Source organism: Petaurus breviceps, unplaced genomic scaffold (genome assembly GCF_028583685.1).
Source record: "Petaurus breviceps papuanus isolate PSGF00001 unplaced genomic scaffold, PetGlider_PUasm1.0 187, whole genome shotgun sequence".
Taxonomy (NCBI): Eukaryota; Metazoa; Chordata; class Mammalia; order Diprotodontia; family Petauridae; genus Petaurus; species Petaurus breviceps.
In genome coordinates this window covers 10,148,805-10,165,885 of record NW_027185799.1, presented here as the reverse complement: position 1 = coordinate 10,165,885, position 17,081 = coordinate 10,148,805, and the positions used below count along the sequence as shown (strand labels likewise).

Genomic DNA, 17,081 nt, shown 5'->3' with positions numbered 1-17,081 from the left:
CTTCTTTGTTCCTATGATGGATTTGGTTTCCCAGTGTTGGAATTTGGCTTTCTCGTGTCTGAATAAATGTTTTGTTTCTGTCTTATATGTGGAGAGTCTGTTATATTTTGCCATTGAGAACTATGCTGGCATATTCATAGTCACTGTCAGTACTATGGATATTGCATTGGCGCTACATGCCTTGGCCTCATTTTTCCCATGACCTCTAGCATAATTATTCATAGTGAGGTGCTTTTTGGGAACAAGTGTGACAAGTTATAGCAAAACTGACTAAGGAGATAGTAGGAAAACAACTAGTAATCTTTAATTAGTTAATTCTAAGGTTCAGGTGAACCATACCCCAAGATACTAAAGGAACTGTCAGATGTGAAACTGAGCTGTTGTTAGTGATCTCTGTAAAACCAAGGTGCTGAGAAAGAGCCGGCGTCCCAAGTTTCAAAAGTGAAGAGAATGGAATTAAATGAGTGAACAGAAGTTTTAAAGAGGCAAATTTAAGTTCAATGTAAGGAAAAATGTCTTACCAATTTGAGAATACAAAAATGGAATGAAATGCCATATGAAATAGCCATATTTTTTTCCTATTGGAGATTTTAAAACAAAGACTAGATTGCTGCTTGTTGGCAGTTTTGTTTAAGGGATTAGTTTTGAGGTATGGGTTAGAATAAACTCTGAGGTCCCTTTCCTGAAAATCTGTTGTTCTGTGAAAATAAATCTTGGAAATCAAAGCAACAGAAACTCTTAAATTACTATGATTATGTTTTAGGGCTGGATTTCTTAAGGAAGAAGTCTCTTAAAATTCTTCTGTCATTAAACTTCATAACTTCATCTCACACTTTTTATTTCACATAGATTTTTAGTGAGCTATGGTGTATAGGTTCCTCATGACTATTTTTAGGCAGAGACCATGTATTTAAAGTCAGTCATTAAACCTTTATTGAGCTTCTGCTATGTGGTAGGCAATATGCTAATCACTGAGACTACAAAAAAAGGTGAAAGACAGTTCCTGCTGTCAATTAACTCACATTGTAATGGGGGAGACAATACACAAACTACTATGTACAAAGTTAGCTATATACAAAATAAACTGAAAGTGATCAACAGAGGGAAGTCACTAGAATTAAACTAGAGGTTTGGGAAATTTCCTGTACAAGGTGAGACTTTAGCTGGAATTTGAAGGAAGTCAAGAGGAAGAGATGAAGAGTTACATAAGGGTATGGCCAGTAAAAAAATGCCCCGAGGGAAGAACAGGAAGGCGAAAGGGAATGGGTCAACCTTAATTCTCATTGAATTTGGCTTAGGGAGGAAATGACATACACACTAAATAGGGTATCTCACCCTGTAGGAGAGTAGGGGGGAAGGGGATAAGAGGGGGGATGATGGAAGGGAGGGCAGTTTGGGGGGGGAGGGAAGTTGGAAGCACCCACTTTTGAAAAGGTACAGGATCAAAGTAGAGAATAGAACAAGTGGGAGGTGGGATAGGAGGGAGGGAAATATAGTTAGTCTTTTACAATATATCCACTATGGAAATGTTTTTCATAGCTACACATGTACAACCTATACTGAATTGCTTATCTTTCCGGTAAGGGTGGGTGACAAGGGAGGAAGGGAATTAATCTGGAATTCAAAGTTTTAAAATCAAGTGTTTAAAATATCTATATATACTATTATTAGTATTATTCTACATGTAACTGGGAAATAAGATATACAGGCACTGGGGCATAGAGATCCACCATGCCCTACTGGAAAGTCAGAGGGGGTATGGGAGAAGATATGGGAGAGAGCAGATTGGAGGAGGGGATATCCAGTGGGATCGCTGTTTTGGGGTAGTGGGTAGGGAGAAAATTTGTAACTCAAAATCTTGTGGAAATGAATTATGTAAACTAGAAGTTAATAAAGCATTTGATAAAAAAAAAAATGCCCTGAGTTAGAAAATGGAATATCTTGCCCAAGGAATATATTGAACACCAAACAGAGGATTTTATTTATTTGATCCTGGAGATAATAGACAGCCATTGAAGTTGTGACTTGGTAAGACTTGAACTTTAGAAAGGATCACCTTGACAGCTGAGTGGGGAGAGACTTGTGGTAGGCAGACCAACCACTAGTAGGCTATGCAGTAGTTCAGGCATGAGAGTAATGAAAGCTTGCACCAGGGTGGCAATTTCAGAAGAAAGAAGGGAGAGTATCCAAGAGATGTTATGAAAGTAAGATCCACTGGCCTGGGCAACAGATTGATGGGGGGAGGTGTGTGTGATAGAATGACTGAAGGATGGTGGTGCCCTTGACAATAATAGGAAAGTCTGAAAGTGGGGAGGGTTTGGTGGAAAAGACAAGTTCAGTTTTGGACATAGTGAGTTTATTATATCTGCCAGAAAATCTAGTTTGAAATATCTAGTAGGCAGTTGGAGATGGGAGACCAGAGGTTTGCAGAGAGGTTAGGGCTGGATAAGTAGATTTGAGAATCATCAGTGTAATGTTAATGGAATATAAGATCTTCCCCACCCATTAATAGGCCTCATGTGGAGCCCATTAAGTGAAGCTTGCTTAGGGGAGGCTTGCTTGTAGGAAGGCTTTCACACCTCTTACTAATTTCTAATTTGGTATTGAGTCATGAGGGTTGTGATGTCTTCTGGCTCTAAAAAGGGTATATATACTCTGAGGATAGCATGCATTTTGCTTTGGGGCTCATTCATTGGAAGAGTGTTGTAATTTGACCAGATGAGACTCTGGGTAGCTGTTAAGGAAACTGTCCTCGTCCTCTCCTCCCCCCCCCCCCCCCCCCCCGCCTGGCTTTGAAAAACCCAGATGTTGGTGCTTCTTTCTCTGGTAACTATGTATGTATTGTGTTGGTCAGACAGTTGGATCTGTCAGTCTGTGCTAATTTCTCAGACAGTTAGAAGCCATGTCTGTTGGTCTTTATTTCTCTGCTTATATTTTCTCTGAAGTTCAAGTACTGAATGAACTAGTGAATGTAATTTTAAAAGATTGCTGACCACTTAAACAGCTATCTTTCCTAGTAAAGCAGATCTAAGAACCTGTGCTAGCAGCCATCTTGGGTATGCCAGTGTGGGTGCTGCTACATCAGCATAGAAACAACCATTGAATACACAAGAGCTAATGAGATGACTAAGTAAGAGGGAGAAGAGAAGAGGGCCCAGGATAAATTGTGGTACAATCACAGTTAGGCATCACCTGGAAGAAGATCCATCAAAGACTGAAAAGGAAAGATCAAATAGCAGGAGAACCAGGAGAGAAAAGTGTAATGAAAATCTGCATAGAAGAGAATATCAAGAAAAGGGTAATTGACAGTGTCAGAGGCTATAGAGAGGTCAAGAAGGATGAAAACTGATAATAGGCCATTAGATTTAGCAATTAACAGTAGATTTGGAGAGAATATTTTTGTTTGAATGATGAAGTCAGAAGCCAGATTGTAGAGAATGAAGAGAAGAATTAAAAAGAATTAAAGAGGAAATGGATGCACCTATTGTAGATGACCTCAAGGGGTTTAGCTACAAAAGGAGAGGAGAGATAGATAATGGAATGAGGGAGAAAGGAGGGTAGTGGAGATGATAAAGTGAGTGGTTTGGGGGGCATAGAAAGACATGGGCATGCTTAGAGATTGAAGATAAGTGAGGGTGGGACTGATAGAGGGGACAATCTGCTAGAGAAGACTGGATTGAATGGCATCATTTGTGTATGTAGAGGTTTGCCTTGATAAGATATGAGATATGGAAGAGGGGAGAAGGGGGAATTCTTGGAGAATGGCCTAAATTTTGTCAGAATTGTGATTGGGTGGTAGATATGAATTGAGTTTACTTCAAAGGTGGAGAGGTTACTGAATGTGATAGTGGTAGCAGGAGAACCTGGAAGTGGCAGAGGGGAAGAAGGAATATTCCAACTCCCCTACCTCAGCCAGTACTGGAAAAGGTAGCCAGGGAGGCTTTGTCATCAGGAAGGAGCTAGGAAAAGATTTAAGATGAAAACAAATTTGTTGCCTATGGAACAGTGATTTCAGAGCTACAGGTTAGAGGTGGGGGCATAGGGGGTGACTTTAGCATGTCTAGTGATCTCAGAAAGACAATACAACTTCTTCAAGAATAGTTTATGACAATCTAAATTGATTCCTTTTCTTACAGGTTAGTAACTTGGTACATCAAGGGTTAATAACCTTGTAGAGCTAGCGTGTTACTTGATGTCAACCAAGTATCATTTATTTAGTCCTTTTAGAATGTTGGGTAGGATTAATGTTAAAGCATACTATATGTTTTAAGTTACTTTATAAAAGTGATTATTGTTCTTATTGTTTATGATGATCATAAAGATTTATTTGCTGATGATTTTACTTTGTTAAGGAAAATATTTTATATTTAATATTAATTTTGAAGAGGGAATATAACACTGAGCAGTCTAGGCATAGCTGTTTTCCATTTATTCCACTTCCAGTCAAAATCTGTTTTTTCCACAGGTAGAAGACAGTTTGGAGCTATCTTTCCATGGAAAAGACGATGTGAAGCTTGATATTTTTTTCTTCTATGAAGAGGCTGATCACATGTGGAATGGAGGCACTCAGGCCAAATCAGGAAAAAAATTTAAGTATGAATTGTGTATTTTTTAATAGTTTGTGTTTTCATAGAAAGATGATGAAACAGTACTGTGACTATTCAAATAGCTGGTCACTGTTCTGGAAAAAAGAGTCAGCCATCTTCTTGTTGGCTGCCTATTGATGACTTCAATTCACACATATTCTCTTCCCAAATAAACTAGTGTGGGAAGGGAGACCTTCTTTCCCTTTTAAAATCAAGTAAGCCCAAATGTTTTCTTAATACAGTAATTCACCGTGCCCCATAATTAATGTGTCAGAGAAAAAGAGAGTAGGAATACACTAATATCCTTGTCAGCTCTTACACCCAGAGTCCCATATCCCATTGCAGATATATCTCCCTTGCTTCCTTGTCCAGCTGGTCTCAGGCAGAAAATATCTTTTCATCCTCTCAAGGGTCCACAGGCTTTGACATCAATTCGGCTTTCTCTTCCCCCCACCCCCCAATCACTGTAGACACCTAAGAGAGACATAGGGAGTCCATTGCCGTGCAGGGTGACCCCATTTTTATTTGTGTCTGCAGTCTTTCTTTGTCCTGCTGTACTATCTCATCTAGCAGCTATCACTTCCTCTTGTGGTCCTTGGAAAGCAGACCAGGCTAGCTTCTTAAAGCATCATGTTCAGCTTTTGGATATCGGTCCCCAAGCATTTGTTAAGTTCTCCCTACGTGTCAGGCACTGTGCAGGGGATGCAGAGAAAAGTAAAAACAGTTCCTATCCTTGCATTCTAATGAAGGAGATAACATGGAAATAACTAGGTACATACAAGATTTGTTACAGAGAATTAAGAACCAATTAATGAATTAATAGTGAGAGCCCCGCTTAATAAATAATGAATAGAGAATTAAGAGTTAGAGAATTTGTTATAAATAGAGTTAATACAGAATCAATATAGAATAGGTAGAAGGCAATCTCAGAGGGCATTAGCAGCTGGGGGGAATCTGGAAAGTTGGGATTTAGACTGAGTCTTGAAGAAAGCCAAGAGGCAGAAATGAAGAGAGCATTCGAGACATGAGGGACAGCCAGTGAAAATGCACAGTCAAGAGATGGCCAGTATCATATCATAGAGTTCATGGAATCTAGGAAAATGTGAGAAGACTGGAAATGAAGGGACCAATTTAGGAAGAGCTTTAAATGCCAAACAGGAGTTCATATTTGATCCTGTAAGTAATGGTTAGCTATTGGAGTTTATCAAATGTGTGTTTGGGTGGAGGAATGATAAATATCATTTGGACATCTTCAATTTGATATGTAGATAGTACATCCAGGTGGAAATTTCTAGGAAACCGTTTGAAAAATAGATCCTGGGACATGATTATAATAGAATACTGCTATTGTATAAGAAAAGCAGGGGGCAACTAGGTGGCCCAGTGAATAGAGTACTGCTCTTAGAATCAAAAGGACTCTATGACTTCAGATCCGGCCCCGGGCATTTTCTAGCTATGTGACCCTGAGCAAGCCACTTAACCCAGTTTACCTCGGTTTCCCCATCTGTAAAATGAACTGGCAAAGAAAACGGCAAACCACTCTAGTATCTTTGCCAAGAAAACCCCAAATGGGATCACAAAGAGTTGGAGAATGGAACACATCCAAAATGACTGAACAGCAACAAATAAAAGCAGAGTAGATTTAAGTGAATTGATGTGGAATGAAGTAAGACAAACTAGGAAAACAATGTACACAGCGACTACAACAGCATACATGGGAAGAAAAAAACAAAAACATCACCAATTACTACTAAGCTCATTCATATAGATGAAATGAGAAAATATCTTCATTGGAGATATGGGAGAACAATGGGAATGGAACACTCTGTGTGTTTGTGTACATACTCTGTTTTGGTTAGCTTTTCTGAATCACTTTTTTTATTATGAATGATAGGGAAGAGAAGGGACATAGTTAGAAATAAAGGCAATAGAAAAACAAAAGAGAAATAAATTTTTAAAAAAACATTGCTGACATTCTGGAGAGAGAGGCCAGTACTCATGTATCTTCTAGCACATTTCTGAGAGAGATTTTGGATACATTTTCATATAATTGAAGCTCTTTGAGCAGCTGAGGTTGTTGAAGTAAATATAGAGAATGGAGAAATATTTGGATTTTTTTTCTTATTAAGAATCCTACCTTGGGCCTGTGTCTTACAGCAGGCATTTCTCCACTAACCACCCTCTCTTCTGTGCCCAGGAGCCAATTTTATCATCATATTGTTAAGCTGATGGAACCCTATTTACATTAACAGTAACAAAAACTAAGACTATTTAATTGTAAGTTCTGCCAAATCATTACTGTCTAGTCATTTTCCTCTTAAGAAGTTGTGCATATTTTCATATTTCTATAGGGTTACTTGCTAGTGTAGCAGCAAGCACCCCAGCATCCCCAGGGTGGCTGCCAACACAGGTTCTTAGATCTGCTTTTCTAAAGGAAAGCAACTCAAAATGGGTTAATAATCTTGCTTTAATCAATCAAAGATATCATTTACCTAGTTCAGGGGAAAAAGGTCAGCACCCCAAACTTAAGAGTATACAGACAGAAACATTTCAAGCAAACAGGCCTCCAACTGTCTAACCATTACATCCATACCAAATTAGTTACCAGAGAGGGAAGCATCAACAGCTGCCCAGAATCTCATCTGGTCAAATCACACAACACTTCTCAAAGTGAGCCCCAAAACAACATCTCACATCAGGGATTATATAGCCTTCTCCTGGGTCAGAGAATGTAACAACCCTCTTGACCCACTGCCCAATCACAAAGCACAGCCTCCCACCACAGGCTCCAGGTGCACTTAACCTGGGGGCAGGGAAGATCTTAAAAATTTACATTCTTATAACAGCTAGTTGAGTGTCAACTGAAACTTGATAAACTTAGTTCAGGGTCTGTGAGAGTCAACAGTGTGACTGACATTGCAGCAAAAAACTAATGTGATCTTAGACCACATTAATAGAGGCATATTGTCCAGAAGAGGAAGATGATAGCCCTGCTATACTGTTCTGGTCAGACCTCACCTGAAGTATTATGGTTTGGTCCAGGGGAACATACCGTGTTTCCCCGATAATAAGACACTGTCTTATTATTTTTTTTGGACAGAAAAACACCAGAGGACTTATTTTCAGGGGAGGGCTTATTTTAATGAACATTGACAGCAATTTGGTGATTACAAGCAAATTGTAATTACAGTGATTACAAGCAAATCACTGGGGAAGAACAGGATGACGCACTCACTGCTGCAGCTCTGATTGGATGCAGCTCAGAGCACGGTGTGCGTTTGGGGGGGGCGGTGCCTACAGAGGGTACTGTAATGTAGCGTGTAGCGCAGGGGATCACTTTCACTACAGTAGCAATCTCAATAGGGCTTATTTTCGGGATAGGTCTTATTATCGGGGAAACACGGTAGTTTAGGAAATCCATTGAAAAACTATACCATGCCCAGAAGAGGAAGACCAGGATGTTGAGGGGACTGACTATAGACAAAGATATGAAAATATTAGTTGAAGGAACTGAATCAAGCAATCAGAACTGAGTGTGAACAGGGTTTGTGTACCACCTTGAAATATTTGAAGCCATTGTGTGAGAGATTTGGTGTCTCCCTAAGAAATTTGTATTAAAAAGAAAAAACTGATTCAGAACTAGGAGGAGAGGGTCTTTAAGGTGTGGATAGAAGAGGCTGGAATAAGCATGGCATTCCAGCACATTCATGAGGAGCAAAGAAAGGAATGAACTGTGGCAAAGAAGAGAGAAGGAGAGTCATTGGCTCTACAGGCATCTTGGAGCAGGAGACAGAGCCTAAAAAGAGTCCCAAGAAAAGGTTGGCTCTTTGCTTTTTTGTTTCCCAAATATATCCAGTAACCTGAATTTCCCCTCAACAACAAAGAGGCCAGGGATTAACTACAGAGAGATTTAAATATAAATTTAGGCAAAAAGCCCTACCTCTGTCTAAAATATTAGAAATTTTTCTAAGTGGGGCCTTGGAGCAGTTGTAATAGAACTTAAAACTTTAGTTAAAATAAGCTTCCTAAAGCCAAATATGAGGAAACCACATAGACCCTTGGGACCATGATAATTGCTCCTAGGCTTAAAACAAACTAGTCATTTGTGTGGGTTGTATTAAGTGAGTGAAATGCTGAGTTTCTTGCCTTACTTAAACTACTCTCAAGTCCCTATAATGCAACTTTGTCCCCTACTTTATGGCTTGGAGGTCTTAGAATTCCATGAAGAAGTGAGAGGCAAGAGTTCCGTGTGAATAAGTAGTGCCTGTGGAGGAGCAGGAGCTGTAGGTGATGATGCCAACTGCCTCAGGTCCCTTGACTTGGTGGGGAAGTCTAGAGTAGGACCTTCTGCTGGGCTCTGCTTCCATAACCATCACTACAAGGCTGGGGTTTTCTGAAGATATGATTTCTCAGGAGACCCCCCCCTTTTTTTTTTCCTTTTTTAGTCCTGCCAGCTGTGAAGTTGAAAAAACAACAAATTTTAGTAGTTTACTTAAAATGAGTATCCTTTAAAACTGACTTTTCCGCAACAGTCCTACATTTCTCACTTTGTTTATATGTTTGTGTTTTACAACACAGCATATGGGTCATTTCTTAGGTCTTCTTTATTATATCTCTCAATTACTCATGTGAAACTGGTGCACAATTAAAGAACTTAGAATGCATATGATGTATTTACTACATGTGCATTACAGTATGCAGAAACTACAACTATATTCCATAAAGAAGTTTTTCTTGTAAAAGAAAGTTTTTCCCAAGAAATAACAACTCCCTTGAATTTTTATGTTTTTTCAAAGCACACACAACATTATTGTAAATGATCTTCACACCTATGCTATGAAATACATAAAATAGATATGATTATAACTCTCCGTAAAGGAAGAAACTAAAGCCAAACCCCAAGATCACAAAGCAAATCAGTGGTAGATTTAATTCCTGAGGGACAGATTTAATTGAAGTTAACCATATTTGTCCATTTATACCTTTATTGCCAAACCTTAAACTTATTAGCAGGTATAGTGTAACAGAAAGAGATGCAGATATAGATTGAAGCCAGACTGTGAAGGGCTTTGAATGTCAGTATTGAGAGATCAGGTTTTATTTGGTAGGGTTTAGAGAGCAATTGAAGGTATTTGCATTGGGAGGGTTAATCTGGCAACCAGATTAATTAGATTTGAGGGAAAAGAGATTGGAGAGATTGGTTGGATAGTTATAAGACTATTGTGTAATTACTAGTGAAAAGTAGTGAGTACAGTATCGCACTGTTAATAGAATAGAAAGTGAACACATGTAAATATTAAGATGAAGATAGAATGAATGCTACTTGGCAGCTGATTTTTATATGACAAATAAAGGAGAGGGAAGAGTAAAAGTGACTGAGATTTGGAGTCTGGGTTGCAGGGAGGATGGTAGGGCCATTAATCAAATTAAAAAGTCAGTAACAGGGATGGGTGTGCAGAGAACAAAAATCAGTTTGAATAGTAGTAGACATCATAATCTTACACAGGCTGGCACATTCTCGGGGCTTCTTCTCAACCACTCTTCCACTTCTCATAGGCAAATGGAAGTGTAGGGCTGGAGTGTCAGGAGGAAGTTGGAGGATGGAGACATGTATAGAGATTTCAGAGTCTTTCATTGATTTGACTTTAAAGCTGTGGCTAAGAGATGAGGACGCCAAAGAAGGGAATATGTAAAAAGAGAAAAATGAAATGCCCAAACCTGAGTTGTTTGGTTCATGTTCTGGATACATATTTGTAATGATGTCCTTTATGCTGTTGCTCCTGTGCAATTTCTCCTTGTAATATGCACTAACCTACCCTTTTCTACCTTTTTTCTCCATCACCGTTTTGGTGATCCGTATTTTAATTGTTCAGAGACTGTGATATTCCTTGACTTATAGCCATCCTCAAAGTACTAGAGATGTTTTTAAAAGGCAATCTTTTCTTTTAGAGATAAACTTGAAATCATGTAAAAGCACTGAACAGTTTCTCAGAGGCGATCCAGTACACTCTTCTCAATCAGTAGTATTTGTCTAAGTTCTATGTACTGATGAAATAAGGGTTGTACATATAACTGTATAATATAACCTTGACAATAGGAATTCTTCATCCACCATTTTTCTCCCATATGGATAATTGGATTGGTATTTTAAGAAGGGATAGCTGGTCCTCAACACCTCATTCCTTGTAATGTTCACTGTAGTAATATCTTGCTTGCTGATTGCTCTCCCTGCTGCATGTCTCTTCCCACTTCAGTCCATCCCCTACTCAGCTGTCAAATTAGTCTCCCTAAAATGCAGATATGACCATGTCACCTTCCTGCCCTCCTCTCCACCAGCCTTGTTTCTCTGAATCAGTGAGTGGCTCTAATTTCAGTCTCTAATTTCAGTCTACTAGTTTGTTCACCACTTCATACAGACATAACCCAGGTCTCTTTCATCCTTAAAAACCCCACATTTGACTGTTAACATCCCCTCAAGGATGTTATATCTATTTTACCTTTCAAAGCCAGAGTCCTTGAAAAAGCTGTCTTCTCTCCACTTCTCACTCACATCTCACCTCTTCAGTCTGGCTTCCTACTTACTTCACTGCTCAGCTGAAACTGCTTTCTCTAAAATTACCAGTGATCTTTTAATTGCCAAATCTGGGGATCTTTTTTCATTCTTCATCTTTCTTTACTTCTTAGCAATAATTGACATTGTTGACGAGCTTCTCCTGGGTATTGTCTTCTCTGTGGGCTTTTTTGTGAAGCTGCTTTCTCTTGGATCTTATCTTACCTGTCTGCTTACTCCTCAGTCTCCTTTGCTGAATCATTATTATCCAAATGTTTACCTCAAGGCCTGCCCTGGGCCGTTTTCTCTTTCTCTCTCTCTGTCTCCTCTCTCCCTGTCTCTATCTCTCTCTGTCTCCCTCCCTCTCCCTCTTTCTCCCTCTCTCCTCACTCTCCTGGTCAATGTCTATTGGCTCAATTATCTTTATGCAGGTGATGTGGATACATAGATCTTAATATCTAACCTTAGTCTTTCTCCTGAGCTCAAATCCTATATCACCAAACATATACTAGACATCTCAAACTGGATATTCTATAGACATTTCAAACTCAACATGTCAAAAACTGAAGTCTTTATCTTTCCCTATAAACCTACTCCTCTTTTAAAATTTCCTATTTCTTTTGAGGAAACTGCTGTCTTTCCATTGATTCAGGTTCACAACCTCAACTCTTTACTTTCTTCCCACATATCCAATCAAACACCAAGTCTTATTGAATTTGCCTCCATATTCTCTCTTATATCTGTTGTCTTTGATCTATTTGCCCAGCCACCTTGATTCAGAACTTTATTACCTCTTGTATGGACTGTTGTCCCTAATTGTTCTCTGCCTCAAGTCTCTCTCCTCTCTAATTCATTCTCTATATACCTGCCAAAGTAATATTCCCAAAGCACAGGTCTGACGTTGTCATGCCACTTCTGAGTAAACTCCCATAGATTCCTATTACTTCTACCATCAAATAAAAACTTCTCTTCTGGCATTTAAACTTGGTTCAGATGACTTTTAGCCTCATTACATGTTACTCCCTTTGCAGTGGTGTAGATAAATTGGCCTTCTTGCTGTTTTCTAAACATGGCATGATATTCCTTCTGTCTCCATGCTTTTTCACTGACTTTTTCACATACATTCCCTCACCTCTACCTTTTGGGATGCCATGTGTCTTTCAAGGTTTAGACCATGTGCCACCTCTTTCAGGAAACCATTCCTGATGCCCATAGTTGTTAGTGCTCTCTCCTTCCTCAAATTGTCACTTATATACACCTATCTGTGTACATGTATCCACCCAATGAACTGTGAGCTCTTTGAGGGCTGACTTTTTTTTTTATTTGCATCTAGAATACTTAGCATACACATAAACCTCGTGTATAGTAGATGCTTATTAATAAATGCTTATTGGATTAAATTGGATCAGCCCTTTTAGGTAACAATAATTATTCCATTTTAACGATTAGTTTTCCTTTCTGTCTTTGCTAGGGAGTCCAAATTTTCTGTTTGCTGAACGTCATTAAATTTTCTGGAGAGAAACAGACTGTCAAAAACTTAGTTCTGTAAAGAATAACTCTTGAGCTGGGTTTTCTTTCACTTATTTTCAGAAATTGGTCATTAGCTTTAAAAATGGACATTGTTTAAATTTGTAAATTCCTTATTTCTCAAGAGACTACTGGGTCTGTGATTTTTTTTTTATTTATTCCAAAAAAAAAAATCAAAAAAGGGGCAGCTAGGTGTCACAGTGAATAGAGCACCAGCCCTGGAGTCAGGAGGACCTGAGTTCAAATCCAGCCTCAGACACTTAACACACTTACTAGCCATGTAACTTTGGGCAAGTCACTTAACCCCAATTGCCCTCAAAAAAAAAGGCAAAAAAAAATTTATTCCATCTGTACTGGGTCTGTGATTTTTTTTCTGTCATTCATTTGTTTTATGAGGCTTTGGAGGCTATCATAGAAAATGAGGAATTCAAGATCCCGTCTCCTCTCAGCTTAGTAGTGTCAACTTGATGGGACAGAACAGAACAGGTGGATGTTCTGACAAACAGAATGAGTCATGCCGTTAGTATGAGTGCACAGGGCAGAGCTGGGAGTGGCCAGAGGTGACTCGGTGCAGTGCCCTATTCCAGAGCAGCTGTTGTATGATGTGGTTTCCTGTTCTCAGATCCCGGCTGGCTTTGTCCATCAGTCGTAGGCACCGACGAGGACAAGTAACTCCCTGCTCTCTGGAGAACACTGGAGTGCTCTTGTTACCAAGCTTGACTCGATGTCCATTTGAGTCTGGGGGTGTTGTTGGCCAGGAGCCAACTTTTCTTCGGCAGAGATGCCAAAATGCTTAACTGTATCTCATTTCTATGATATAATTACATTTTGACGCCTGTTTTTATTTTCCTGTTGTCCAAAGGGAAAAAATCCACCATCGTTTTAAAGCCTTCTCACCTTGTGCAACTCAGTGGATAAAGCACTGGGCCTGGAGTCAGGAAAACTTGAGTGCAACTTTGGCTTTAGACACTTATTAGCTATGTGACCCTGGGCAAATAACTTTGCCTTATCCACTGGAGAAGAAATAGCAAACCACTCTGCTATCTTTGCCAAGAAAACTGCATGGACAGCATGGGCCCATGGGGTCAGGAAGAGTCAGACATGACTGAAGAGCACCTTGTGCTGTGGCCACTCAGATACCACTGGTGAAAATCACTGTCATCAGATTAAAGGTGGACGTTTCTCAGAAACCGATATACAAGTCACAACCTTACACGGAATTTTTTTATGTGGTTTTTAAATATGTAAACTTACATGGCCCATGACAAGTTTTTAAAAACACACCTGCTCCAAGAATGTTGAAAAGTTGCCCTTTCAGTGAAATCGTTTACTGAAATCGTACCAGAAATGGGTGCAGTTAATTTAGCTTAAATGAACACTACATGGTCTGAATTAAATGTCATCTACAGCTATTTAGGGGGAAATTATGAAGTTAGAAGCTGCATGTACCATTTACCCAAATATATTCAATTCAACACATGTTTATTAAGTGCCCGTGATTTGCAAGGCATAGTGCTGGATAGGTATCAGAGATACAAAGATAAAAGCAAATAGATCCTGCACTGGGAGGTAGAAGGTGTGCTAAAACTGTGTAATTCTTGAGGTGCATCTGAGGCATGATATTTAAGGGAATAAACAAAATGGTTAACTTTTGGAATCAGACTCTCTCTAAATTATAGAATTCCCAAGTTGAGATTGGAAGAAAAGATGAATCAGTTTACATAAGATGTAAATGTACTTGAATATTATTTGGATTATCTTACTGGTAGATTGAGCTATTAACTATTAAAAAAATTTTGTCATACAGGCAGGAAAAACTTGCATTTCTACTCTTGAAGTTTAATATCTCAAAAATTAATATTTTCTCTTTTAACCCTGTTTTATCACAGATACCTATTTCCTAAATTTACACTGTGTTGGGCTGAATTTGTAGAAATAAAAGTCCGTGTGCCCTGTGAAACTATCACCTATATTGAAGCCAACTATGGCAAGACCTGGATGATTCCTGTGAAGACCTGGGACTGGAAGAGTTCCCCACCTAATGTGCAACCCAATGGGATCTGGCCTGTTGCTGAATGGGATGATGTTATTCAACTATACTAAAGCCATTGAACTTACTAATAAATAAGATATTTCTCCTTGTCAAAGGAAGTTCTTAAATTTAATATTCTTATGTTATAAAAATTACTGAGTTTTTGTCAGATGTTCTTACTTTTATGGAAGGAGAAAAAAAAAACAGGTTCAGATGAATAAAAGTATTTTTTAAAACACTGAAGATTGCTAGCCAGCTGACTTGGTGTCTGTTTCTTATCTCATTAGATTTGTTCTTTAAGAATAAAGGATCAGGGAGAGTGATCAGGAAGTCAAGTTTTTAGGGGTTACAAAGAATGTAATAAGCATCGGGCAGCTATATCTCAGGAACAATGTGATATGAGACCTATTCGGACTCTAAGAAGCTAAGAACTTGTTCCTAGCCTAGTAGATTAGGCAGCTTCATAAATGTCTAACCTCATGTTTTTAAAACCTTAGGTGCTTGTGTGGTGACTAAGGTTAATGAAAATAATATAGGACTGTCACCATCTCTATTCCCCAACTATTCATCTACAAGATAAAAAAGAGATCAGATCACTGGCCTTGACTGAAAATAGCTGCCATGTTATCCACAAAGTCCAGTTTCCTTAGTTTAGTCTCTAACTTTCTATATGCAGGAAACATAAGAACTGTTATTTTTTATTTTTAAAGACTATAATCATTCCAGTGCTGATAATTTTAAGTCCATGTTTCCATTTGGCTGTGACTGTTTCTTATAATTCTGAAGTACAGTTCAGTTAAAATTGAATGAAAGTGGATCCATCTTCTAGTAAATCAGTCCCTTTTTCTTTTAGTTTAGTAGTTTCCTAGCTTTCAGTTAAGAGCTCTAGTTTCTGATTGTATTTCACAGATTCCCTTTCCTCAACCATCTGTAAGATGGTTTTCTGTTTATCTGGTCATAAAGTGTGTATATTGTCTGTTTTTTACTGACCTTCCAGGAGGAAGCTGACACTTTAATGCCTGTCACCTAGATGTTCAGGTCCCAGTTTCCCCTCATTCATTTCGTTTTCTCATGATGACTTGACAACTCTTCTGTTCCCAGGATGTCTCAATCCATCATGTTCCTGAAGCTCTCTCCTAATTTAGACCCATACTTAGCCAAAGCCAGAAATAATGGCAGAGGTTCTTTACCTATGTTGTTTTAATTATCTAGACTTTTTTGTTGGTGGATATTGGTTTTTAAATCCAACATCTATGCTAATTATTTGTGCAGGTAGTTGGAAGTTGATTATATTAGTTCCAACTTGTATCCTGAAACCAATTTTTACATTTCTTACATTAGTTTTATGCCCTCACCCTTACCTTTCTCACAAATAATTGACAGGTGTGTATGTAGGTATGTAAGAAACAAGAGAGGAAGATTTCCCACTTCGATTTCTCCTCTAATCCAACCAATTTTACCTAGATAAACTAAGGGACAGACTACAACATGAGGCTGAAATTTCAATTTAATAGTATTTTCCTGAGTAATTCAGAAACAGTAATTCAATTGGTAATGCTTTTTTGCAGAGGACCAGCCACAAGTAGAAAGCATGGGTTTTTAGGAGGTGGTCCATTTCTGCTTTGCTCATTTCTATTTTTCGGACTTTTTAACTGAGACTATCCTCTCTTCATGAAATGTAGATTGATCAAGTTACCCTAATTGGTAGCTAGTTCTGTAACTGCTTACATGAGTGGTAAAAACTTTCTCATTTCTAATATGAAAGAATTTATTATAGTCTTTAAAAAAAAAGGGTTTTATACTCTCCATATGACTAATTCAGAGGCTGATTAATATTTAGTTATATTTTCATTTTCTTACAGCCCTACAACCAAAAGATAACGTTCTAGCCATGCAGTGAAATATATTTCTGTCACAAAGGTGGCCCAGTATTTCCCTAATAGGATTAGATAAAAAGTGAAATGTTTAAATACAGACACACATTTATATATTTAGAATAGAGTTTTTAACTCTACTGAATTCAGTGTTTATTTACTAATTATTTCATTTTGTCAAAAGTGTGGATATTCTATTGTATTAATGAAACATGTTTATTTTTACTGAAAACTTTTGTTGTGGTTTTGAAAAGAATTTTAATATATGTTGTGTTGGATGATGAATAAAAATTTTCCAATATCTTTACATTTTCAGGTGTTTTATGTTTTGCTGTTTCATAATCTTGTTGAAAACAGGGATGTTTTCAACTAAAAAGTACCAGGGAAATGGCAACAGTTGGCATCACAATCAAGGCACAAGGCTGGACACTGAAGATGCAACTCATTATGGTGATTATCTGATATTGTTAACAGGGCCTTAGGTGTTACAAGGTGTTCCATCTATTACCCAA

General features: G+C 38.3%; 1 protein-coding gene across 2 annotated transcripts in view; it reads left to right on the top strand.

The window, feature by feature from the left end:
- Positions 1-16,876, top strand: part of FKTN (fukutin) — a 74,746-nt gene extending 57,870 nt beyond the window's left edge. For both annotated transcript variants that reach the window (XM_069090645.1, XM_069090647.1), the window contains 2 exons: positions 4,466-4,593; positions 14,553-16,876. In XM_069090645.1, the coding sequence (XP_068946746.1) occupies positions 4,466-4,593; positions 14,553-14,766 (342 nt within the window). In that variant the 3' untranslated portion in view covers positions 14,767-16,876. The remainder of the gene's footprint in view (positions 1-4,465; positions 4,594-14,552) is intronic.
- Positions 16,877-17,081: the final 205 nt, after the last annotated feature.